Below are 25,527 nucleotides of genomic sequence, written 5' to 3'. Positions count from 1 at the left end.
ACTTCATTTCCACTGAGGTGGGTAGTGGCTAAGCTAATACTTCCAGCTGTCACTTTATGCTGGTCCCCCTGTGGTCACAACACCAGGCATCACTCAGTGACTAGTCAGAGATTGGGTGGAGCCTATAAGCAGATTTTGGGCCCTCTCCCTTCTGGTTTACTCTTTTCCGTGACTTGCCCCATCACCTTTCGCTCTGGAAGCCCTGAATTCTTACCACTGATTCCTCAGACCAATAAGACTGAAGCTTTCCAGAATTCCAGTAGATGAATATTTTTGACTGAATAAACTTTACATTCACATACTCGATGTGACTCCCTTCTCTCACCTAAAGTACAATCATTCTTCATGTGTATCCAACTAAGTTTAAGAAATAAATATTGGCAAATAATTAAGCCATCAGAATACATTTAAAATAGAATTTAAGCCTAAAATAAATTAAAAATTCCTGATTGTAGCCTCTAATACCTTAGCATGGTCCGGTCCTACATACCACTCCAATATTATAATTCCCTGAATATTTCATTATCTCCAGCCACCCTAGTCTTCTTGCTGTTGCTCAAACATACCAGAGCACTTGCTGTACCTATCATATGGAATGCTTTTTCCTCCGATCATTACATGGTTGTTCCTTCTGATCATCCAGGTCTCTGATCATATATACTCTCCTCACAGAGGCCTATTCTGATTACCCTGCCTAAAAGAGCTCCTCAAACCAGGTGTGGTGGTTCATGCCTGCAATCCCAGCACTTTGGCAGACTGAGGCAGGAGGATCACTTGAGGCCAGGAGTTCAAGACCAGCCTGGGCAATATAGCAAGACCCTCATCTCTAAAATAAAAATAGGCTGGATGCAGTGGCTCACGCTTGTAATCCTAGCACTCTGGGAGGCCGAGGTGGGAGGATTGTTTGAGGTCAGGAGTTCAAGACCAGCCTGAGCAAGAGCAAGACCCCATCTCTACTAAAAATAGAAAAAATTAGGCAGGCAACTAAAAATAGAAAAAAAAATTAGCCAGGTGTGGTGGCATGCACCTGTTGTCCCAGCTACTCAGGAGGCTGAGGCAGGAGGATTGCTTGAGCCCAGGAATTTGAGGTTGCTGTGGCTAGGCTGACGCCACGGCACTCTAGCCTGGACAACAGAGTGAGACTTTGTCTCAAAAAAATAAAATTAAATTAAATTAAAATTAAAAAAATAAAAATAAAAATAAGTAAGTAAAAGAGCTCTTCAGCAGCAAACTTCTCCTTCCACCCCAATTATGCTTGAACATGTTATCCTACTCTATTTTCTTCAAAGCACTAATTACTATCTGAAATTATTCATTCATTTCCTTGTTTATTACCTGGCTCCCCTACTAAAAGGTAAGTGCCAAGAGGGCAGAATCTTTGTCTGTCTTGTCACCAGTGTATCCTTAGTGTCTAGAACAGTTGTCCGGCACAGAGTAGATGCTTAATAAGTACTTACTGAATAAATAAATGAAGAATGATATGGGGAGTGTTGAGGTAAATCTAACTTTTTCCCTATCAACTGGCAACAAAATAAATGAAGATAATTAAAAATATTTATACAAATATTAAATGGTATTATAGAAACTATAAATTCCTTACATGTCATTTAAAATAAAACCAGTATTTCATTTTACTGTATATGGCAGTGAAACATTACATCATATATTGTAAAATCATGTGAATCAACAAACCAAGTATAAATTCTTAATTGGTGGGAGAAAAAAACTAAGTGCATAGCAAAAAAAGTACGCATATGGCTGTCAAAGTTGTTTAACATGTAGAAATGAAGTAGACTCATAGGAGTGAAATTTGGGGATGAATGGACATGTAACATTCATAACAGTTTGAATGAAGGAGATGGGCTATTTCTAAGCTCAAAGCACAATAGGTACTTATTGACAAATATTTAGCTTCAGAAGATCTATATGCTTAACTTTCAAACATAATGCTCTCTTAAAACATGAAACAGTCATCTCAAATTCAAGCCAAAGCAGCAATAACAATAATAATAATAATGCTATGTGTTACACAAGCATTGTTCAGGCTCACAACTCCTATACTTTATTATTCTTTTTCTTAAAATTAAAATTACACTATTCAAATGAACTCAGACATAAAATTATCTTTGTAAGACAATCACTTTGGTGTACTATTTAAACCTTCTAGGATAAAATGCATGCAGATTCTTCCAATCATGCAGAACTAACAGGACATGTGAGGTATAAAAATGGATATTTACTTTTATTATTCTCGACAGAAGATCAGAGTTATAATAAGTTTCTCAGAAACTATTTTAACAATTTACTTCATGGTACAAGATTGCCATAGAAATTTTCCTGGTGAATGGCAGATGGCAGCTAATTTTGCATACTTATTTCCCACATGTAGAATTCAACAGAGAGGTGCTGATAAAAGAAAAACTGACTCCTACAAGGGGAATGTGTTAGAAATGTAATACTTTTTTTTGCATGATGTTAATAATTCCACTCTAAATTAATCAAGATAATTAATTTGTTGCAGTAGGAACTGAGGCAAATAGATTTCATTAGCAAGGTAATCTAAGTATGTGAAACTCTACCTCTAAATTGATTCCCTTTGAAAATTTTCTGTAAGAGCTTTACCTTCACCAGAAATGTTTACAGGGACTGATCCATAAATCTCATAGTGTTACAAATGGACAAACAAATAAATAACATATCTTCACTCCCAAATCATTTAAAGCTATCAGGCTTGGCTGTGCTCATTGTCATTGCTCTTTACCTTCAAATTTAGAAGAATAGTGACATTCTAACTGGTGAATGTCAAAGAAGTCCCATAGAAGCATTACTTCTCAACTAAGCTTAAATATTCAATGCTTAATTTTGATCACGAAATGTTGTTGCTACTATGGTTTTGTTTAATAACCTGATTTCCATCAAAGAGGTAAAAAGAAAAAAAAAGGTGAAAGTAAGTGGGTAAGGAGCTTTGTGGACAGATTACTTTCATTATCTTGGCAAGGAGGCAAATTTTTGCCTTGCAGCTAAACAAATTTTGCTGATACTCAACTGCCAAATTATCCTGAAGTGAAATATTTATAATAGCAAAGAGATAATTACGTGAGTAAAGATTTCAAAATCTATAGCACATCAAAGCATTTGATGTTGTGTTTTTAACATGTCTCTTCTTTCACCTGTACAGCTATATAAGACAAATCACTCTGCTCACTCTTGATATCTGTTTCTGAATCACTGGAGTCAATGTCAAAGAGAGAGGAAGTTCTAGACCACAATTCATCTGTCTGAGTAGTTGCATTACACAGTCGTTTTCCTAACACTTTCACTTTGGCCTGAATACCTGAAAGAGAATAAGCACAAGTACCTATGAGTTAGGCTTTGCTTTTCATATATCTTTAATATACAAAAGATCAATTCAATTGATCAATCCACTGAAGATTCAAACATACCCACACTACGGTGAGGGGGCCTTTTCAGAGAAATTTGTGTACTTTTATGCACTGGGCCTTCTTCACAGTGAGTAGGTATTGAAGTGACATCATTAGGTAGATTATCAGCATGGACTTGTGTTTGTATAACTTCATTTTCACATGCAATCTAAAAATATAAATCAGAGGAGATTTATGTCCAAGGTAAGTCTACTTTATAGAGTTTCATCTTTCAAAAGTTACAAGTAGTAAAAGAGTATATAGATAGTACTTTTCAAGGTCATATATTAGTAAGGCTGAAGTTCCAACCTCGGCAAGCTGGATCCATAGTGCAAGCTTCTATGAACTCTGCCACATTGTTCTTTACTACCTATAAATCATAAATTCTGGTCAAGCAGAAATATTCAGGCTATCTGCTTACAACTCGTTTTTTCCTCTTAAATCAATGGCTAGAAGAGATAATACTACTAGTATTAAATTATTTGATATCTTAGCAGCAATATTATTCTAGAAAGCCTAATCACCAATCCTTTATAACTTATGGAGAGCTACTTTAGTAAGATAATATGAGTGGCTTTAATACTTTCCTGAGAAAAATTACACTGTGAAATGGAAATTTTGATTTGTGGGGTAAGTAATAAGGGTTAGAAGTAGAAAGGAGGAGGGTTGAAGGTGACATAAGACTGGGTACCTAGAGATTATGTGGAAGAGGCTAAAAGATACCTAGAAAAGGTAAGAGGGCCCAAGGGAAGAGAAAATAAGAAGTGATAGAGAAATGAAAACAAAATTAAAGTGTTCAGCAATTTTACCTATAGCTGTGGTAGTAGCAACTGCCTTTAGACCATTGAAAAAATATTTAGTAGGCATCTTTGGTTGCTGTATCATGGGCTATTAAAGAAACTTTGAGAAGAAATTCTTGTGAAGAGTCCCTTTGTAACATGAATTATACCTAACATTATTGAGGTTTTAAATAAAAATTTAAAGGGCTTATCTTTATTTGTTTTTACAAAATCATGACCAATTTTTACTAGCCACATCTACATCTAAGCCAAGCATTATAAAAGTCCAGAATAAGTACATACTTCTTTACAAAAAAAGATGTATCTCTGATAATATGGAGTTTTAGGAATTTAATCAGAGTTTAAAAAATAACTTTTGTTCCCTTTATAACAACAGTATATTTTTCACTATGAAAAATTTGCACCATACAGAGAAGCAAAAAGAAACTATTATAATTTCAAAATTATCATAATTTCATAATCCATAGCTAACACTTTACATTTTAATGTGTTTTTGTCTTTTGTAGTTTATAAAAATTGGGATCATACAGTATGTTTTATAACCTAGTTTCCTCCCTTAACATATGTTTCTATGTTATTAAATATTCTGCATATTAATTTTTATGGCTGCATAGGAATCTCTTATACAGATATACTATAATTTATTTTTAAAAATCCATATTACTAGAAATATTTGAACATAAATCTTCTGTGTACATATCTGATTGCTTCTTCAGATTAAAAGCTTAGAAGCAGAATTTCCAGGTATGTATTAATCTGCTAGAACATCAGTCAAAAAAAAATCTAGAATGAGACAGAAAAAGACAAAAGGAAAATGGAAAATATAGAAAAGTTTATAAGAGACAGAGTGGATAAGATGAAAAGGTAAAATGGGGCAGAAGCAATATTTGAACAAATAAGAGCTGAGAATTTATCAAAATGGTATTAAGGCATGGTTTTACAAAAGTACTATGAACCCTTTTTATTTATCAAAATAAAAACAAAGGAAACCAAACCTAGACACATTACAGTAAAACTGGAAAACAAAGGGAAAAACATAATAACAGCTAGAGGGAAAAAGATACATTCCCTTTAAAGGAGTAAACATAAAAGTTTAGTAATGAATGGCTAAACTCTTGAGGACAAAGAAAGATGGAAAGTAAAAGGATGGAAAAAGATGTACTATGTAAACACTAACTTAAAGCTGGTGTTGCTACATTAGCACTATATACCTAATAACATAGCTTCAAAATATATACCACAATAATTGTTAGATTATATATGTACATTCAAAATCACAGTGTAAGACTGTAACATAACTTTCTCCATAATTAATCAAATAAGTAGAGAAAAATTCCATAAGGATATAGGAAATTCAAACATGAGTAATAGACATATATGGAACACTGTACCCAACTGTATAACGTGCACTTAAGTATATATGGAACATTTAAAAACTGACTATGTTGGATCTAAGTCCCAACAAATTTCAAAAGATTAAGTCCATATATTGTATTTTTCTCTAGCAACAGTGTAACTGACCTAGAAATCTGTTATAAAAATATAACTATAAAATGCCCACGTCTGGAAACTTAAAACTATACTTCTAAATAACCCATGAATAAAATATAAAATCACAATGGAAATTAGAAAATATTTTACACTAAATAATAATAAAAATGGTCCATATCTAAAATTCGTGGCATTCAGTAAAGCCATGCTTAGATGGGAATTTATAGTCTTCAATGCACATATTAATATAGAAAAATTAACTAGGCTTCATTAATTTAGATTGGGATTATTAACATCACACAAAAAAATATTCCACAAGATATTTCTAACATATCCCCATTTCAGGAGCCAGTTTCTCCTCGATCAACACCACTCTACTAAATTCTACATTTGGGAAATAAGCATGTGAAACAGCTGCCTCATCTACCACTTACCATGAAAATTCTTTAAATCAATGATTAACTTCTCAAGAAGTTAAAGAAAGAACAGGAAATAAAATTTTAAAAAGTGAGAGAAGGGAATAATAATAGAAATAAAAGAAAAAAATACCAGACAGAAGATCAACAAAGCAAAGTTTGTTCTCTGAAAAGACTAATAAAAATTGATAAGCCATCTGGTGAAGCTGTTCAAGAAAAGAAAACAATGAAAAAGGAAAAATTACTACAGATCATACAGAATTTTAAAAACTAAAAGATTATCACAAACAGTTTTGTGTCAATATATTTAAAAATTTAGATGAAACAGAAAATTTTTAAAAAATACAATATCTCAAAGAACTAAAAATAGAAATATCATTTGATTCAGCAATCCCACTATTAGGTGTCTACCCAGAGGAAAAAAAAGACATTCTATAATAAAGACATTTGCACTCAAATATTTATGGCAGCACAATTCACAATTGCAAAGATGTGGAAACAAACCATGTGCCCTTCAATACATGAGTGGATTAATAAAATGTGGTACCATGGAATACTACTCAACTACAAAAGACCATGGTGAACTAGCACCTCTTATATTATCCTGGATAGAGCTTGAGGCCATCCTTAAAAGTCACAAGCATCACAAGCATGGAAAAACAAGCACCACATGTACTTGCCATGAAATTGGTACTAACTGATCAATATTAAGGTGCTCACATGGTAGTAATACTCACTGGGTGCTGCTCAGGTGGGAGGGGGTGGGGAGGTGGGCAAACTCACAAGTAATGGATGCGGAATGCACTGTATGGGGAAGGTCATGCTTGTAGCCCTGGCTTGGGCAAGACAAAGCATTATATGTAACCAAAACGTTTATACCCCCATAGTATTCTGAAGTTAAAAAAAAAATACAATTTATCAAAATGGCTAAACATAGAAACAAAAACTGAAATTGAATCCATTATTAAAAATCTCTCCACAAGAAAAACTCCTGGACTAGGTGTCTTATCCATGAATTCTACCAATATTAATACCAAATTTATTAGTGAATATATAATGCCAATTTATATTAATATAAACATTTCCAGAGAATGAAAAAAGAAGGAACAATTCCAAATTGGTCGGCATAATCTTCATACCAAAATCTGAGAAAGGCATTTTAACAAAGAAAACTATAGACAAATTTTACTCATGCACACAGATGTAAAAATCCTAAATAAAATGTTAGCAAACCAAATTAAGCAATATAAAAAAGAATAAAACACTTTGACCAAATTTGGTTTATTTTACCCATGTAAGTTTGATTCTATATTTCAAAACCAAGCAATGTAACTCACTACATCGACAGAATAAAATATATGATCATCAATAGATTCAGAAACATCATTTGATAAAATTCAATATTTATGATTTAAACTAGGAGTAGAGAAGAACATTTCTTTTTATGACAGCAGCTACAAAAATAACTTTAGTAAAAATCATACAAATGGGGAAATATTAAAGGCTTTCTGTCTGAAATTAGGAATGAGAAAAGGATTCCCCATCACCAGTTCCCCACACTGCACTGGAGGTTCTAGCTAGTGTAATAGGAAGAGTAAGAAGTAAAAGCATGAACATCAAAAACTCTTTTCAGATGATATTTTTGTACATGTAGAAAATTCAAAAGAATTTATAAGTTATTGGAATTAATAAGTGAGTTTAACAAGGTTTCTGGATACACGTTCAACAAAAATCAATTTATCAACATATATTTATAGATTATAAAATTTAAAATACCATTTATAGTAGCAAAATCAAATACCTAGGAATAAATCTAATGAAAGATATATAAGATCTCTACATAGAATGCCATAAAATGTTTTTAAGAGAAATTTAAAAACTCACACAAATGGAAGGATATGTTCATGAATTAGAAGAAATTGATATTGTCAATATGCCATTTCTTCCCACAATTCACTGATAAATTCAATGCCGTTCCAATCAAAGTTTCAGTAAGTAATTTATGGAAATTGATGAACTAATTCTAAAATGTATATGGAAACTTAAAGAGCCCAAAATAGCCAAGATATTCATGAACATGAACAAGAGGAATTAATCAACTGAATATTCTTAATATACGCCTAAGTAATTAAGACACTGTGATAATGATGCAAAGATAGGCAAACAGATAAAAGGAACATAATAAAATATGTGGAAACAGACTTATGCATATACGGACACTTGATTTATGACAAAATTGACACTACAGGGCAATGAGGAAATAAAAGATGCTGAGTCAATAGGGTATGTATATGGGGAAAAATAAAACTTAAATTCTACCTTACACCATACACAAAATTAATTCTGAATAGATTGTAGATCTAAATGTAAAAAATAAAACAACAAAGTTTATAGAAAACAACATAGTAGAATGTTTTAAGCATTGGGCATAAAAAGATTGCTAAATTGGACTACATCAGAATTAGGAACTTCAGTACATCAAGAGACAAAGAGGCAGCCCACAGTGGGTGAAGATAAAAACATTTAACTGACAAAGAACTACAAAGTAGAATATATCAAGAATTCTAAATCAACAAGAAAAAGATAACCCAACAGAAACAAAACAAAACAAAACAGGAAAACAGGCTAGCTTTAAACTGGCATGTCACCAAAGAGGCTATCCAAATGTCCAATTAACATTAGAAAAGGTGTTTCCTTACTAATTTCATTAGTAATCAGGGAATGCAAAGTAATAACACCACTACACGCCCTGCAAATGGACTCAGATGTGAAAGACTAGCGATCTCAAGTGTGGGCAAGAATGTGGAACTATTTAAATCCTTATACAGCTGGTAGAAGTGTAAACTGGTACAACTATTTTAGAAAACTATTTGGTATTATCCATTAAAGTTTAATATAATACTATGACCCAACACTTCTACATATGTACCCTCAGAAATGTGTGCATGTGTGAACCAAAAGACATGTGCAATAAAGTTAATGGCAGTATTACTTACGATAGCCCCAAACCCATAACAACCCAAATGTTCAACAGTCGTAGATGGATAAGCAAATTTTGGTATATTCATAAGAATGGAATACTGTATAGTGATGAAAACTACTGTTACATGCAACAATATGGATGAATCTCACACACATAATGTTGAACAAAAGAAGCCAGACACAAAGAATGCCTACAGTATTATTATATTTATATGAAATATCAAAAAAAGCAAAGTTGGTTACCTTTGAGGAGAGGGGAGGGGCTGGGGTTGGGATGATATAGGGACTTCTGGGGTATCAGTAATGTTCTATTTCTTTGACCTGGATTGTGGTCAGTTTGTGACAATTTAATGACTTTTCCACTTAAGATTAGTTCACTTTTCTGTATATTTGCTATACTTCAACTAAACAGTTCAAAAATTCAGTTGGATTTTTTTAGAGGGTGTAGAATTAACAGTTATGGAAAATAATAATCATAGCTTTATGAGGCAAAATATCAGACAGGGCATAGTGGTCCTCAGAGCCCCTTTCTTTCTGTGGAGGTGGGCTCTTCTAAAGATACGAAACATTCACACTTATATTTATCTATATATAGTACGAAGTACCCAGAATAGCATCTGCAATAGCTCCTCAATAAATGTTATAGAATGACTAGAAATTTGATTTTTAGTCATTTGGTCCTGGGATTGGGAAAAAACAACATTGAGTGGGAGAGGGAGTCAGAAGTGGCACAAGCAAACTTTCTTAGTAATGTTACTAATAATAGGCCGTACACTTATTGTCATCAACTCAATATAAACTTTTTTTACCCTATATACTTTTAAAGTGACTATCATTAGAACTCACACATAGTTTCCTACTAACTCAGCAAGTATACTAATGTAATATGGATTGTTAGGAATGTTGGCTGGATACATTTACTGGAAAATAGATTTGGCATCTATTCTGGATGTTTCTTAATGATTAGCCTTTGCTGTATTATAAAATCTTTGGTTGTTTCACTAGCCTGGTTTTTCTTTTCCCAATTTTTGATTAGGTGGTATAATTATGAGGAAGAAAAATAGTGTGTGTGGCACATGTTTAGTATTTATCTCTCTTACTACATTTTCATATTTATATATATAGATGTAATATATATGTTTGAGCAAAGTTTGCATAGGTAGTGATGGTGGACAAATGGTTCAAGGAAAGGGTAGATGTCTTGACAGGTATGCAGCTTGGTGAGAAGGAAAACTAGCAGAGAAAAATTCTATTATAATGCAAAAATTGTTCTTTTAGTCACGTCATTCCACCAAATATTTATTGAATTCCTTAAATTTGCAAAATATTGTTCTAGGCACTGGCAATACAATGGTGAAGAAGTCATATATGATCCCTGCTCCTAGGGAGCTCACATTCTAACGTGAGAGACAAGCATTAAGCAGACTACACAATTATTTCATGACAATTGTGATGAGTGCTGTTGAAGAATCTGTGCTATTGAAGCAAATGGAGTATATGAAGAATGAAAGTATGTAACTAGGGGATCAAGGGGAAAGATGTTTGAATTGATTTTTAAAGGAAAAATACTTAATTGGTGATGATGTGGAATGGGACAGGCATAATTCCAAGGTATTACATGGAACAACTGAGAAAGTCTTGTTGGTAGTTAGGAATACAGCTTGTCCAAGTACTGAAAAAACCAGCATGACTGGTGCACAGGGAGAAACAGGGACAGTGGCCTTGGATAGGGCAGATGTGGCACTCAAGGGACATGCAGGGACATGTTAATTGTGTTAATAATTTTTTCTTTATTCTAGTTATTGCAGGATGCTATTAAAGGGTCTTATGCACTCACCTCAATGGAGGAAGCAGATTAGTATTATTGGATCTAGAGTAAGGATTACAGGCCCTTGAGGAATTTAATACTAACCCCCTGGATGATCTTCCTCATGCATAAATTGTGGCTTTGGACTAAATGAGCACTAAGGTTTCCTTCAGCTCTAAAATTCTATGAATACCTCTGTATATTCAAACCCAAAATGTCAATTACAGGTCACTTGACTTGTTGGTGAACTCTTCCCACTTCTAGAAATAAACATCTTTTAGATCCAATTATGAACCATAATTTAATCTATGTAATGGTGATAGGACTGAAGTTTGATTACCTCATAGAAGGTTTGGAAGTCTTTAAAATGGGAAGTGGGGAAGAACGTAGTAGTAACTAGATGCAAAATAAGTATAATAAATGTTTATAAGGATTAGAAAAGTAGGCCGAGAGGACAAGAAGTTAAAATTCAACTCACCAGGAGCATGTAACTTAAGGCAGCTAGTATGAAAAGGAAGCTTAGGGTTGGGGATTGTTTATTAGCAAGCCCCATCTTTACCTGTAGCTCCGCATTTCCTTCCCCACATCATTTTTGACATTTAAACTGACTTTTAATTTAAGCTTATGTAATACTCTGCAAACACGGTTTCAAGTACCCCAGTTCTTGAGATTTGCTCAAATTAAACCCTTTCTATTTAAAAACTCTGGAGAAGTGAAGGCAACTCAATACTCTTAAGGACAAGACTCTGTGTTTGTGTGAGTTTTGGGGGAGGCGCAGGTAGAGGGAATTGAGTCACTTAATTCCAAAGTGTTAATGCTAAATGGGACCTTGGAGATCACTTTTAAAGCAAACTCCTAATTTTGCAGGTGAGAAAACAGAAACCTTAGAGGTGAAGTGCCTTCCCCAAGGTGACACTAAGTGAAAGAACCTAGCCACAGCCTAGGGGTCCTTCCATGACCCTCGGTGGACTCTTAGGTCTCTCTTTACCTGTGAAACCGCAGCCCTCTTCCCTCTCCCGGAGGAGATTGGAGCCTGAGCAGCCTCAGAATGCCTGGCTGCCTGAAGCTTTCCACCCTTTTCCGGGCCGCCCGCTAGGTCTCCCTCTTCTTCCCCCTTAGGTGCTGGGGCGGGCACCCGGTGCAGGGTGGGCACGGCGCCCGCCACGAGCCTCAGGCGCTGGGAAAAGCGCAGGTTCTTCTGGATAACCGAAGAGACGTCAAAACAGGCCGGGGCGAAGTGGTCAGAACAGATGACGGAGCGGTCATTGCCCCCGTACCAGTCGGCGCGGCAGCCCTGCACAAAGCGGTCCCACAGCAGCCGCACCGCCCGATCTTTGGGGAAGCGGAACAGCGACTTCCCAGATTTGGTGGTGTTGCCGCAGTGGGCGGCCACGCACCGGGCGGGCATGGCGGCTGCCTTCGATGCTGGGGAGCCGGGGTCCGGGGCCCTCTGCACTCGTGCACGCTCCTCACGACAGCCTCGGCGAGACAAGTCCTCTTTTCACTTGTCGACTCCGGTTCGGGCCTGTTTCTTTCCCTACCTCTGGTCACCGGAAGTGTCGAACTGGGGCCCCAAATGAGAGAGTTCTTTGATATCTTCCTCCTTTTCGTCCTTCCTGCAATGTTACCCCGAGAGCAGGTGGACACAGGCACTGGGATACAAATTTCCCGCGGGCCGCGAGGAAGTGGGCCGTAAAGAGGAACGGACCGGAAGTGGTGGTTAGCGCAGCCACCGATGTGGCCAGCCTCTTCCCGGTCTTATCCTCCTCCCAATACTCCCGCTGTTTTTATGAGGCCGGGAAAATAGAACGAAGAAGTGCTGACGCACTAGACTCTCAAAAATACAACCAGAGGCTATAACAACTGTGTTGCCCTGTGGATTTGGGAGAGGACCACACCGGAAATGGTAGTTTCCATGGTAACCCTGAGCGGGGTTGCCTGGGAGATGACCTCTTTCGGTCTCTGAATCTCTGCTGTAGCGTCACCTCGAAGGCAGATCTAACAGATCCTGGACTGTCTCCTGCCATGATTCCCGGGAAATACCGCTCTGTTTCTGGCCGGGCTACGAACAACGTAAGCTGGGCTTCCTACTTTCTCTTTCTCCCCATTGATAGCGTCCTTTCTGACTGGCGCCTTTGTCCTAGGTGATGGGCTGTATTATTGGGACCAGGACCGCTGGGTCTACTCAAGCTATTGTCTGACCGAGGGTTGGGGTTCGTGGGCTGGAACAAGCCACTTGGAGAGCATTTAATATTGTATGATGGATATTAAAGTCTTGTCCAGGATCTGGGCTCTCCAGAAGGTGGAGCTGGTTTGCAGTAAAAAGCTCGGGTTCATTTAAATTCCTTTACCCAGTCAATTCCTTTTTCTTTTCTTTTTTTAATTGAGCAAAGAATTTATCATTAGACACTCCTACCTCCTTCACCTGCCCCATTGAGATATTTGTTTAGACCTGAAATGGCAAATGTCGAAAGCCTGAGGTACTAGAGGGTTAAATTGCTGCCGACATTTTGGAAATTAAATCAGTGAAACCTTTTAATTCTTAGACGTGATTTTATTGTTTTCAGCAAATCCCCAGAACATGTTCATTTACTTAACAGAAACAAACAAAATTCGAGCATTCTGTTCTATTCTAATTTTTTGTTATATCTTTATCTGTATCATTTTGGGGGGAATATGTGTATGTATATTTAAGTTAAGAGCAAATTTTATGGTTTAATTTTTACATTTCAGGTGAACTGTGGGCTTCATCTGGTTATTCAAACATCATCGCTTCCTGAAAAAAACAAAGTAAGGTTTAAGGAGATTGGTATTTAAATTGAAGATAAATTGTTTAATATTCGACACAAAGAGCAGCATGATTAAAGAGTAGATTCTGAACTTGAAATTTTAAGTATATATATTTTGGTTTCCAATATAAAGCTAATTTTTCTTTTCTGTCTACATAAAGCCAAAAATAGCCCTCTTTTTAACACTTAATGTTATTTCATTGTTTACAAGAGGTGAGTTTTTGACATTTAAATATTTCTGAAATGAGAATCTTTCTTAAAATTGATGGCATGTCGTAGTTTAATTGGGAAAGTTTTTTCTTTCTTAATAGTGGGCAAAATAATGGTATGTCTTACTACTGATGACACCTTAGAATGGATAAAATGTGGTAATTTGGGAGGGCATGTCTACACATCCTGTTTAAAATTAGGGAAGAAAAAATAGGTTAACAGTGGAAATATTTTAGGCTTAGTGTTATTTAGAAGTTAAGATATGAAGATGAGATATTTTGTTGCCATACTGTTGGCCCATAATATCTCTGGCATTTTCAGAATTTCTGGCTTTTGATTTAATTTTTGAGATTTTTCAGGTAAACCTGTTTTTCTTTTTCTCCTGTCTCACCTGAGCACTCACACTCAGCCACCTCCCACACAACTACATCTCAAGACACAACATGCTTTTGCCTCCTTCAAATGATCACAATTTACTTGTTTCCTAAAACGCTGTTAAATAGATGCCACTGGAGGAACTCGGAAGCGAAGGGAAGAGTTTATAGGTAATAGCATGAGGAGAGTAAGAGGGCATGAGGAGGATACCATTAGCTAAGCAGGTAGTAATTGATTACATGATATATGTATATGAAAATGGTGAACACTTAGAAAATAGACCATTTAATCAAATACACAGCAGTTAGCTAGATTAATTGAAAATATTCTTTATTATATTTGGATATAATGGATTCCCTCCAAATCTTTCCTAATTAATTTCACTGGACAAATCCTTTTCTACCATTATTATGTTTCTAGGAGCTATGTGACTTACCCAAATTCTTTTCAAACTATTCATGTTCTCTTGTGTGGACATATATTCTGAGAAAATACCTTTAAGTTATATATATCCTAAAGATGTAATGTTTATAGCATGGATGAACGAGAAGCATTATAATTCTTTTAAGTTATATATTTAGGATTTTTTGTGGCTAATCATAAGTTGTTTTAGTTTTTTTTTTTTTCAGTCCTCCTACCAGATAATTATTTTAAATCAATTTAGTGAATACCCTCTATGGACAATTTAAATATACAATTTTATTATAATTGGACATTTAAAGGGATTATACTGATCAAAACAGTGATTTTTTCCAACAACATTTTGCTTTTGTTGTGTGCTTTTTGTTTTTTATGGAGCAAATGATTCTCTCCATCACTGTATTTGTAGTGAGAGTGTGGAGAGATTGGAAATGGCTCAGATTGGAGTATGGTTTCATTTGACCTCATGAAATTGGCTCTGATTTTATGTGTGATAAAATACACATAACATGAAATTTACCATTTAAACCATTTTAAGGTATATAATTCAGTGGCATTAAGTACATTCACAATGTTGTGCAACTGTCACCTCTCTCTAGTTCCAGAACTTTTTCATCATTCCAAACAGAATCCCAGGACCCAGTAAGCAATTATTCCTCATTCCCTACTTCCTCTAAACTTCTGGAAGCTATAAATACACTTTCTGTCTCTCTGGATTTGCCTATTGAAGATATTTCATATAAATGGAATCACATAATATGTAGCCTTTTGTGTCTGGCTTCTTTGACTTGGCACGATGTTTTCAAGGTTCATCCATTTGTAGCATGCATCAGCTATTGTATATTGTTTAATAATTATCTTCATTACTTACTGTTACTGTTAAATTCATCTCCAAATATTTTTTTCTAATGTTTTTCAGGTTGAATTCAAGCTAAATAAAGAAACGCCATCATTCCCTGGTAGACTCTTACAACATGACCTTGAAAGAAACTACTCAAGTAGGCAAGGTATTATCAATGAGCAGAGATCAGATATGGTTCTGATCTCTGAAGAATATTAATTGTTTATAATGTTGAATTACTAGATCTAAATAAGTTTGAATTAAAAATGAAACGGTTCGTTACCAAATTGGTTTGACATTTGTTTAAATCAGAATTGATTTTGTATGCATAGCAAAGTAGATTATTTCCAATACAGAAAGAGCTATTGTTATTATATTTTAGTTTGAGGGTGAGCTATGCACTAGAGAATAGGAGAAGAGTGTTCTAAATACTGTATTAGAACTAGGAAAAATGGCTAATTAGTGAGAGTAAGAGTATGGGAACACAAGTCTTTAGGAAATAAGGAAACAATAGAAAGAATGGAAAGTTAGGAGTAGAAAAGATACAGTCTCTTTGTCTTACTAACACATATAATTAGAGATATATTATATTAAAGGCCTTAAACTTTGATGAATATCACTTGGGATCTTCTTAAAAATGCAGATTCTTAGTGTTTCCTCTCCATCTTCCCCATTCCCCCATTTTGATTTTATAGGTCTTTGGTGGGATTTGGATATGTGCATTTTACTAATGCCACAAGTGATTATGATGGATGTGGTTTGTGAATCTCCTGTTGACAAGGACTACCTTATATGATCTGATTATATTTCTGAAATATATTTTCAAATCAAGGAAAAATTTCCTTCAGCACATTTGAATCTTAGTTGGTTGCTAACAGCTGTTAGCTATTTGTAATGTGCTAGTTTTAAAAACTTCAAAATCCTTACATAAAGTACTGGTTCTACCTCCTAGGAGTTTGTATGAGAGGGCCATTGAATATAGGCCTTTCTAGATTGTTCATCTCATTACTGTATGAACATATGGTAAGTTTGAATATTGGCTAACTTTCCCTTTTCGTTTTGTTACTTCTGGGCCTTCCTCTTGGGCCCATCTAATCTGACATGTCTTTTCTCTTTCCTATATTCTACAATCTTGTCTTGGCCAGTTGCTGGACCTGACATCAACCTAACTACAGTTCCACAGTGCAGGAAGCATCTGTCTTGCCTTCTTTTGTTCAGTTCAATATATATTTATAAAGTGTGTACTGTGTCCCAGTCGCTGTTTTAGGCACAGAGTTACAGATATGAACCTGAAAATTCTCAACTAGGGTTTTTTATGCTTGCATTGTGAATTTCCTTCACATTTTTGATAACAATATCTTAATTTTTTTTCCCAAATCATGAATCAAACTTAAATACTTTCCCTAAGTTTTTCTTGAGTTAGAGTAGGAGTTGTTATACAGATTATTGCATGGCTGGCTAGGTAAATTTATTCAAGCAGTGAAGTATTATTAGATATTTGCTAAAGGGGAAATAGTATGGATGCATTGAATTTTGTGAACCTGAGAGATGAATAAAATCTCGTATATAAGTAATGACTCACATAATACAAATTAACTCTTTAAGGAAAAATAAACCTAATTGGTTTTTTAATTAAAAACTTTTATTCAAAATCATTTTCTGTAACAGGATACTCATTTGATATGTCTTAAATGTGTACCTGGCTGTTTCCAATGTGCCTTTTCTATCATTCTAGGAAGTTTCATGCAAAGAAGACTACATAATGTATAGCTATTTTCTTGACTTTTTTACTCAACTTTTACCTCTCAGGGTGTAAAAATTTGGGAAAATTATAACTAGCACTTTCTCAGGAAATGTTTAGGGACCTCTGCATGATAAAGTGCATCTTGATGCCCAATCATAATAGTTAATTTTAGCCTGTTTCTTATTTTTCAAAATTAATCAAACATATCATAGCCTGTCAGTACAAATTAACCAATGAGACTCTTAGTCAAAAGTAAAGAAACTTGATGTTTTATTTAAGCTGGTTAGTCTAAAACTTGATATGTGATTTCTTTTAGACTTTTTAGAATATTGTTAAGAGTTAACCCCTGCATCTTTAAGATTTTGTAAGAGTCAGATATTGCAGAGACTACTTTACAGTAAAATCTCAACCTGAACTTAATTGATTCAGTGCCTTAAGTAAGAATTTTAAAATATGTTCGCAGAGAGGAAGAGGCAATGCTTGGCTCTTAAGATCATCATAAATCACTGGAAAAATCTAGAATCAGGATTTTGCTTACCAAAACAGTCTCAAAGATAAGGCAGAGTGAACACACATATGTGGCAATGTACTTACCACCCATCCACCCGTCAGTCTATCTGCCCACCCATCTGTACATTTATCCACTCATGCATCCATCTACCCATTCATACATACATCCACCCATCCATCCATTCATGTTTCTAGGGTGCAGTGCAGTGAACATTCTTACCAAATTTAGACTTTGAGATACTAGTTATAAAAGAATTCATTCAGCATCTTTATACCAAAATGCAAGAATTTCTGATTTTCTTTTTTAACATAAATAACACACATAAACTAGATTCCCAATTAAGTCTTAGAAAACTGGAAAAACAATTAATTTATCTACTGATTGCCTACTGTATTTAGATTCTACCAAGAATATAAAGGATGTAAAATGAGGTCCATCTCTCAAGGAGATTATAAATTTAATTGGGAAGACAAGGGCTACATATATAGAAATTAAATAGTGATATGAGAAATAATAACAGGAATTATTTCAATTAAAATTTTGCCACATAGTGATATAGTTTATATGTGGATATCTATCCACCCACATATATATGGGGATATTTTAACCACAGATCCCTCTGGTTCCCATTTAGAGTGGTGGTCCCCAACCTTTTTGGCACCAGGGACCATTAAATGGAAGACAGTTTTTCTATGGACCAGGGTTGGGGTGGGGGTGGGAGTGGGGATGGGGAAGGTGGCGCTCAGGTGCTGATGCCAGTGATGGGTAGCGTCTGTAAATACACATGAAGCTTGGCTGGCTTGCCCACCGCTCACCTCCTAATGTCAGGGCGGTTGAGGGGCTTTCCTAAGTTTCATAGAATACAATTTTTCCTGGGGGGTGGGGGGGCGGTGGAGCTCTGCGGCCTGGTCCCTAACAGGCCGCTAACTGGTACCAATCAATGGCGCAGGAGTTGTTGACTGCAGATTTAGAGGATCTTGTTTGTGGTTTTCAAGGCCTTTCTACCTAATCATTCTTGTCTCTTGCTATTTATTGTAAGCTGTAGATCACAGTGATAGTAAGTTCATCATGCTGTTAGTGATTATGACTCCTGTGTAAAATAAGAGCTGAAAAGTGTTAGGATAAAATTCCTTTATTCACTGAGTGTAATTGAAATTTACTCTTTCATGATTGTTTCTAAATCCCAAGTCTTATGAATTATAAAGTTTAAGTCTGCCTCTTAAATTGAGGATTGGCTTGAACCCTTAAAATAATTCAAAAAACCAAACTCAAATGCTAACAAGAGAAATCAAAGTTGTCTATTGTTTGGAGTTTTTCCTTTTTCTTCTTTAGCTGACCAATTAATCTTTAATCAGTTAATTTTTAGACTACAGTTAATCCTTAGTATGCTTTTTATTTGTTTTGTGTTTTTTAACCATGTAACTTTTGATTTCCAAATCAATTTAATGAATCATGATTGCTGGGGTATCTTGCGAGCAGGTGGTCATGTCTTAAGATTGGTTCATTGGTGGACATGATGTCAATTCTGAATGGTTATATTCTAGATCATCATCGTCTTGATATTTCATGATATTCAGAAAAGTGAGATGTGAGCACTGATTGTTTTGTTCAAGAAACTAGGTGTGAGATACTTTGGTTTATGCCTTGCAGACCTGAAGAAGCTAGCAAATGCCATTGCTTTACTTTTTAATATGATTTGTATGGAACTTGATTTTAAGTTGTCATCATATTGTCTGATGTCCTCCCAAAGAGTATGTTAGGTTCCTAGACTTGGTTTTCATCTTTTCACCTTATTGATTAGTTTAAGCAGCAGAATTTTGTGGTAACCTCAGGTTCTATTTTACTACTTATTGCTCCCTTTAAACACTCAACATCAATTGCTGCTTTCAGAAGATTTTCTCTTTATAGAAGAAAATTTCGTAGATTTCCTCTGGAATTCAAACTGTCACTCAAATCTTACCTCGTTTCTAGAACTTCCCATCATTTCTTCTTGCCCATTCTACATTCTTCTTGTTATTTAGACTATATCTTAATATCCACCTCCTCAGAAACTCATCTGTAACCATCTTCATTAAGTGATAAATAACTAGGCATGCTTATATGCAAATATGTAAATAGGTATTATTTTTTATTCTGCATTTTATGTATGTTGTTCTGTTTAGTTTATTAATTTCATATGTGTTTGCCTGCTAGATTGGAAGCTACTTAATGGCAGGAAAACCAACTAACAGCCTATAACTGTCATAGGGGTGTCATATGCCCTGTGGACCCCAACTACAAGTGTACTGGATTTATTGATACCCACGTTGGTATTTTGGCAATATTCTCTACTAATAGTAGCTGAACATACAAAGAAAAAATGATGATGCGAGGTTTACATCTGCTATCCAAAACTACCTTTTGTGTATTTTCTATAGTAAAGTCATGTATTGCGTAGATTTGTGATAAACTTTTTGATATTTTGAAGGAGATGGAAGAGTAATAAGTCCTTCGCCTCGTAGTAAATCATCATGCATCTCATCCACAACAAATGTGACAGAACTATATGGGCTGGAAATGAAAACTGCCACGAGCTCCTTATCAGCATTTGGAGATTCTTCCATTCAGACATCTTCAAAGTCCAGAATCCGGCAGGGCTGTCATAGTGCTGGCCCAAATGTATCTGGTAATGAGGGACTATCATCTCAGTTACAAGAGAGTTAAAATTTAGTACCAAGAGTCAGGATTACAAAGGGTTGAAGATAGCACTAGAGTAGTGTTCTGTACTTTCACCCAATCTCTAAGACAAGGGAAATATTATTTGGCACACACAGAACACATAGTTTAGGTTTTAAGGAGGAAAGAAACAAACTCAAATATAGTAATTAACTTCAAATAGAGAGAACTATGGAAACTTTCTAGATAAGATATTTGTAGGTGCCAAAGTTCTCCAAATATAAGGTGACTTTAATTTCAAGATTTTAAAAGGTTTTTTTCTTAATCAAGTAATTTGTATATCATTTTTAATAGGTGATCATATTAATTTGGTGAGCTCATCAATGCCATCATTTCCTATTCTCCAACGTTCTTCTGAAGAGAAAATTCTTTACTCAGACAGGTTGACCCTAGAAAGGTGAGGACAATTTATTTTATTTTCTTTTTTTTGACTAGATAATACATAGATATGGTACAAGGTTTGAAAGATGCAAAAGTCTGCCTGCCTCCTCCTGTTCCTCAGCTATCCATTTCTCCTATCTAGATATAGTCACTTTTTACCAGTTTTTTGTTTACCCTTCCAGAGGCATGGTGAGGAATTTTATATCTATATAATGTAAAAGAGATTGAATACTATAGCAATTCTAAAATCTGACATTGACGAAAATGGATTTTAGGATAGAAAAAACTTTGCAATATAATCCTTACACAGGCTTGCTGGGCCTTTCCGTTCTAGTTCCCTGTTACCATACTGGCCTCATCTCTTCCTACACTCTCATTCACTCACTCTGCTTCAGCCACACCTGCCTCGTTGCTGTTCCTTAACCACACCAAGCATGCCTATACTTCAGGAATTTTGTACTTGCTGTTTCCCCTGCCTGGAATTCTGTTCCTCCTCATATCTGTAGGCTCACTCCCTTACCTCCTTCAGGTCTTTACTCAAATGTCATCATCTCAGGGATGATTTTCTCTGGCTGCCCTCTCCAAAATTGCAACCCCTTCCACTGTGATAGTCCTAGCCCCCTTCTCTGCTTTATTTTTCTCCTTAGCATTTATCAACCTCTAACATTAACTGTTCACTTATCATGTTTATCTGTCTCCTTCTACTAGAATATAAGTTCTGCAACCAGGAATGCAATTCTGTGTTCTTGGCACCTAGAACAGAACCTGGTACAAAATAGGCTCTTGATAAAAAATTTTTGAATAAATGAATATATTTAGGACTCTATGCCCATTTTTATATCTAGGAAGATATCCACAATAGGATGTTAGATGAAAGATCTCAACTCTTACCCTAGTGGTATAACCGGCAGAGAAAACATCTCTGCTGTACGTATCTTTAGCTTAGCTGTACACACCTGACAACAAATTATAACAGATCATCTGTGTTTGTAGTTGCAAAAAATATCTCTGGAGAGTCTAACATGTTGTTTTGTAGGCAAAGGGCAGTATCTTTCATAACATCTGTGAAATATTAATGGTTTTTGAGATTGTGATGTTAGTTAATATTTATAACTTTCATGATATCGTTTTAATGTTTTGAGGGATTTTGTGGTAATTTTTTTCTTGGTCTTTACAAGTCCAGTCAAAAATAGTACCTTAGCCTTCCAGTTTTCGTATTATTTGATATTAACAGGAGCCAGTATTTGTAAGACTGTGACATAACAAGTCAGGTGCTTCTACTGTTAGTAGCTCATGGTAACTCAGACAAGTATGATGATGGCTCCTCGGCAGCTTGGGCCTCTGGAGTGGAGAAGCAAATTTTGATCAGGTGGAAACTTGCTAATCAGGAAAGTCAGGACCAAAAGAACTGATTCTGCTTTAAAAGTTAGTTGTGAAATAGCAGAATTGCAAAGATTTCATAGGGTTAGTTATAGTTTGACCAGAACCAGCATGTATATCAAGAAAGTTGGACTAGCAGCAAAGAACTAACTTAGGGATCATTATTCGAGAGCCAGTGGGTAAAGGCAGTGAGTTCCAAAGGCAGATCTACCATGCTGTGTGGCTTCTTAGCTGAGAGACTGAGGGGTCGAGAGTAGAATCCAGCGCTGAGAAGAAATACTTGGAGGAGCTAGGCTCTGGCTGTTCAGGGAGGTAAGGAAGGCCTGCAGTATTAGGAAGGCAGCCTTTTGGCACCAAGAAGGAAACAGAAGCAAAAACTTTGTCCAATAGATGTGTCAGTAATGGGGTTAGGAGATATAGCAACTCAAGAGTTTTGTGGGTATAACAAACTCTCTCCTTGAGAGCACTGGGTCATTGATAATTATGTGTGTTTGCTTGCTTGTTTTGGCGGAATTACAGGGATTCCTGGGGTTAAGGAGTATATAAATGAGCTTTGGAGTTGGAATTTAGCCACTATGTTTGGAATCTGAGAAAGTGTCCTCATTTCAAGCTACCTACAGTAATTTATGTAAGAGGGAGATCAGAGGCTATTTATTTTCCTGTCTCAGTGAAGATTGACACAAGAATTGGATGAAATAGAAGTTAAGGGTTATCAGTAGGTTTAACTATGAGAAGTAGAGAAAGACTGAAGCAAGAAAAATGATATAATTTAAGTTTTTTGCTAAGTGTGTGTACAAAGATATAAATTTTAAACTAGAATACTCATAAATTATTAATTTATAATTTATAAACCCAAAGTACCAACTATGGTAGAATAATTGAATGCATGAAATGAATTCTAAATATCAATCACACATTAAAAAAACTATTGCCTAATATTTTTTACCTTTCCTCTTATTTTAAACCAATTTCTTCAGCACCTATATTTTTAAACATTATGTCTTTGTTAGCCATTAACATTCATTTTTTTTTCTGCTAATCATTCTTTTTTTTCTCTTTATAAGGATGATTCTGATTACTTCCATAGTTTCACTTATCCTTGTAACACTCTGGTTTATTTTCTGTAAAGCTTGATTTAGTAACTTGATTTTTACTGAACAAATTCTTTCTTATAAACCTCCCTATTAGAGTTGTTCACACTCAGAACTGTATTTTCGTTGAAAACTCCTTTTAACCTCTCAGAGTAGAATCATTCAGTACCTCCTTTCTGCTCATATTATTATACCAGCAGAATTCTTAAAAGGCCCTGCACTTATTTACTTCACATGTAATATATGTTTTTGCATAAAAGAGGCCTACTGTTTTAAATATAGCTAAAGGCATATATTTTTATGGTTTCAATCTACCATGTAGCTCTCTAAATGTTCCTCAAAGTTCAAAGTTAGTGTTGAACATGTAAACATATTTTGTTCACTAAGGACCACTTACCATTAATGGATTTCAGGATGAATTTTTTCTTTTTATCAAAATGAGCTGCAGATGACTGAACTTCTTGCTCTTTTGAAGATATCATCCAGCTCAAGAGTCTGTAATTCTATGAAAGATCTTTTTATATGGTTTTTCTCCCACAAATTAGTTGCCTGGGCAATCTTACATCAGTGGATTGATGCCAAAGGCACTTCTCTGGTTTATGACATGGTTCTTTCTACCATCTAAACTTCTATAACAAAAGGTAATTACATTGGGTGTTTTCTGATGTTAAGTCAATTTCATGTGAAATAATTGATACTTGAGATTTTTTTAATACAATGAGAACTTAGACTTAATTTTAATAATTATACTTGTCAAAATCTATTGCCTGTTTTGTGAATGATTTACAATTAATATAGGTCACTTAATTCATGGGGGTTGGACGTGGTCCAACTTATCTTTTTCTCCTCACAGAATGAGAGTACAAAGATACTAATAATATTTGTGAGAAAAGGTAGGCTGCTGAATCAGAACCTTATTAACTTTTAAAAATTTTTTCTAGGCAAAAGCTGACTGTATGTCCTATCATCGATGGGGAAGAACACCTTCGTTTGTTGAACTTTCAACACAATTTTATCACTCGGATCCAAAATATTTCTAATCTACAGAGGTTAATATTCTTGGATTTATATGATAACCAGATTGAAGAAATTAGTGGGCTTTCTACTCTGAGATCCCTACGTGTCCTTCTGTTGGGGAAAAACAGGTATTCTTTATAGAGCAGTTTTTGTTTATAGCCTAATGTTATATGTAGGACTAATGTTGAGTCCTTTGGTATGAAGATGGCAACTCAGAATTAAATAATGCTTAAGAAACTAATTGACTAACGTTTTTGAAAGAATATTTAAATGGATTAAGATTCAGTCATAATTTGTTTCATGAGATTCAGTATGATTCTTTTTCAGATGGTAGTTTCAGTATGTATTTAATATTATATCCTATGTGAACTTCCCCAGTTCCTTTTATATAGCTCTTTTATGCAGTGCAGCTACACATTCCTGACTCATTTCTTTGAGATTTATTCATGACTTTTCTTTTTATTCTCCTTGACTGGATAGTTTTTGCAATGCCTATAAGAAGGGCTGTTTAGCAAAATCTAAAAATGATTTTTATATTTTTAAATTATAAAGTTTAGATATAGCATTATACCCAGGTTAGGTTCTCCTACCCCGTCTTCACTCTGTGTGATCCCCGCCCCCCACCGCCCTTCCCCCAGCATGGATTTTGGATTACTTCTGGAAGGGGGAAAAAAGTTATATCTTTTCCTCACCCATTGCAAGGCACATGGCTGACATTCCTATAACAAACACAGGTTAACAAGGGAAAATCATAACAAATTCATTTAATATGAATTTTCTGTGACACAGGAGCTGTCAGAAATGAAGACCCAAAGAAATGGGGAAAACTGTATTTTTATGCTAAGGTTTGATGACAAGTGGACAGTTGTTTAGAAGTATGATTACACAAAAAGGGGGCATGATACAATGATAATAAACTAGGAGAACTTAGCAAGACCAGTTTGTTCAGATTCTTCTTGGCATCTCTGTGTCTTCATTCCTTTTTGGGGGGTATAGGACAGGATCCCTCTGGAATGAGGGTCTTATGACTTACTTTCAGGGGAGGTAGGTCAGAGAATTCTTTTTAGGGCTTCAGGGGTAAAGGTTAGAGAGTGACTTTCCTGCTTTTGTGGTTTCCTTAATTTCCTTCAGTTTA

The 25,527-nt window shown here is 35.3% G+C and overlaps 2 protein-coding genes across 5 annotated transcripts in view; one reads left to right on the top strand and one right to left on the bottom strand.

The window, feature by feature from the left end:
* Positions 1-3,149: 3,149 nt before the first annotated feature.
* Positions 3,150-12,326, bottom strand: THAP10 (THAP domain containing 10). The gene is made up of 3 exons (XM_069458184.1): positions 11,907-12,326; positions 3,444-3,591; positions 3,150-3,334 (listed from the first exon to the last, which is right to left on the bottom strand). The coding sequence occupies exons 1-3, from the start codon at positions 12,324-12,326 to the stop codon at positions 3,150-3,152; spliced, it is 753 nt and encodes a 250-aa protein (XP_069314285.1).
* A 617-nt stretch (positions 12,327-12,943) lies between these two features.
* Positions 12,944-25,527, top strand: part of LRRC49 (leucine rich repeat containing 49) — a 129,942-nt gene continuing 117,358 nt past the window's right edge. The window contains exons 1-6 of one of the 4 annotated variants that reach the window (XM_069458145.1): positions 12,944-12,991; positions 13,652-13,708; positions 15,632-15,719; positions 20,276-20,473; positions 20,818-20,920; positions 24,317-24,520. In XM_069458145.1, coding sequence (XP_069314246.1) covers positions 12,944-12,991; positions 13,652-13,708; positions 15,632-15,719; positions 20,276-20,473; positions 20,818-20,920; positions 24,317-24,520 — 698 coding nt within the window. Of the gene's footprint in view, positions 12,992-13,651; positions 13,721-15,628; positions 15,720-18,234; positions 18,290-20,275; positions 20,474-20,811; positions 20,921-24,316; positions 24,521-25,527 lie in introns of those variants that run through there. The other 3 variants (XM_069458162.1, XM_069458152.1, XM_069458170.1) reach the window with 3 other exon arrangements.

Source organism: Eulemur rufifrons, chromosome 2 (genome assembly GCF_041146395.1).
Source record: "Eulemur rufifrons isolate Redbay chromosome 2, OSU_ERuf_1, whole genome shotgun sequence".
NCBI classification, from domain to species: domain Eukaryota; kingdom Metazoa; phylum Chordata; class Mammalia; order Primates; family Lemuridae; genus Eulemur; species Eulemur rufifrons.
The sequence above is the reverse complement of the archived record's forward strand: the minus strand, read 5'-3'. Positions and strand labels throughout refer to the sequence as shown.

Coding starts and splice junctions, on each gene's coding strand:
- THAP10 (XM_069458184.1), bottom strand. CDS start 12,326: ATGCCCGCCCGGTGCGTGGCCGCCCACTGCGGCAACACCACCAAATCT. Junction 3,592..11,906: donor AGAGGGCTGCGGTTTCACAG/GTAAAGAGAGAC, acceptor TTATATTTTTAG/ATTGCATGTGAAAATGAAGT. Junction 3,335..3,443: donor GCCCCCTCACCGTAGTGTGG/GTATGTTTGAAT, acceptor ATTCTCTTTCAG/GTATTCAGGCCAAAGTGAAA.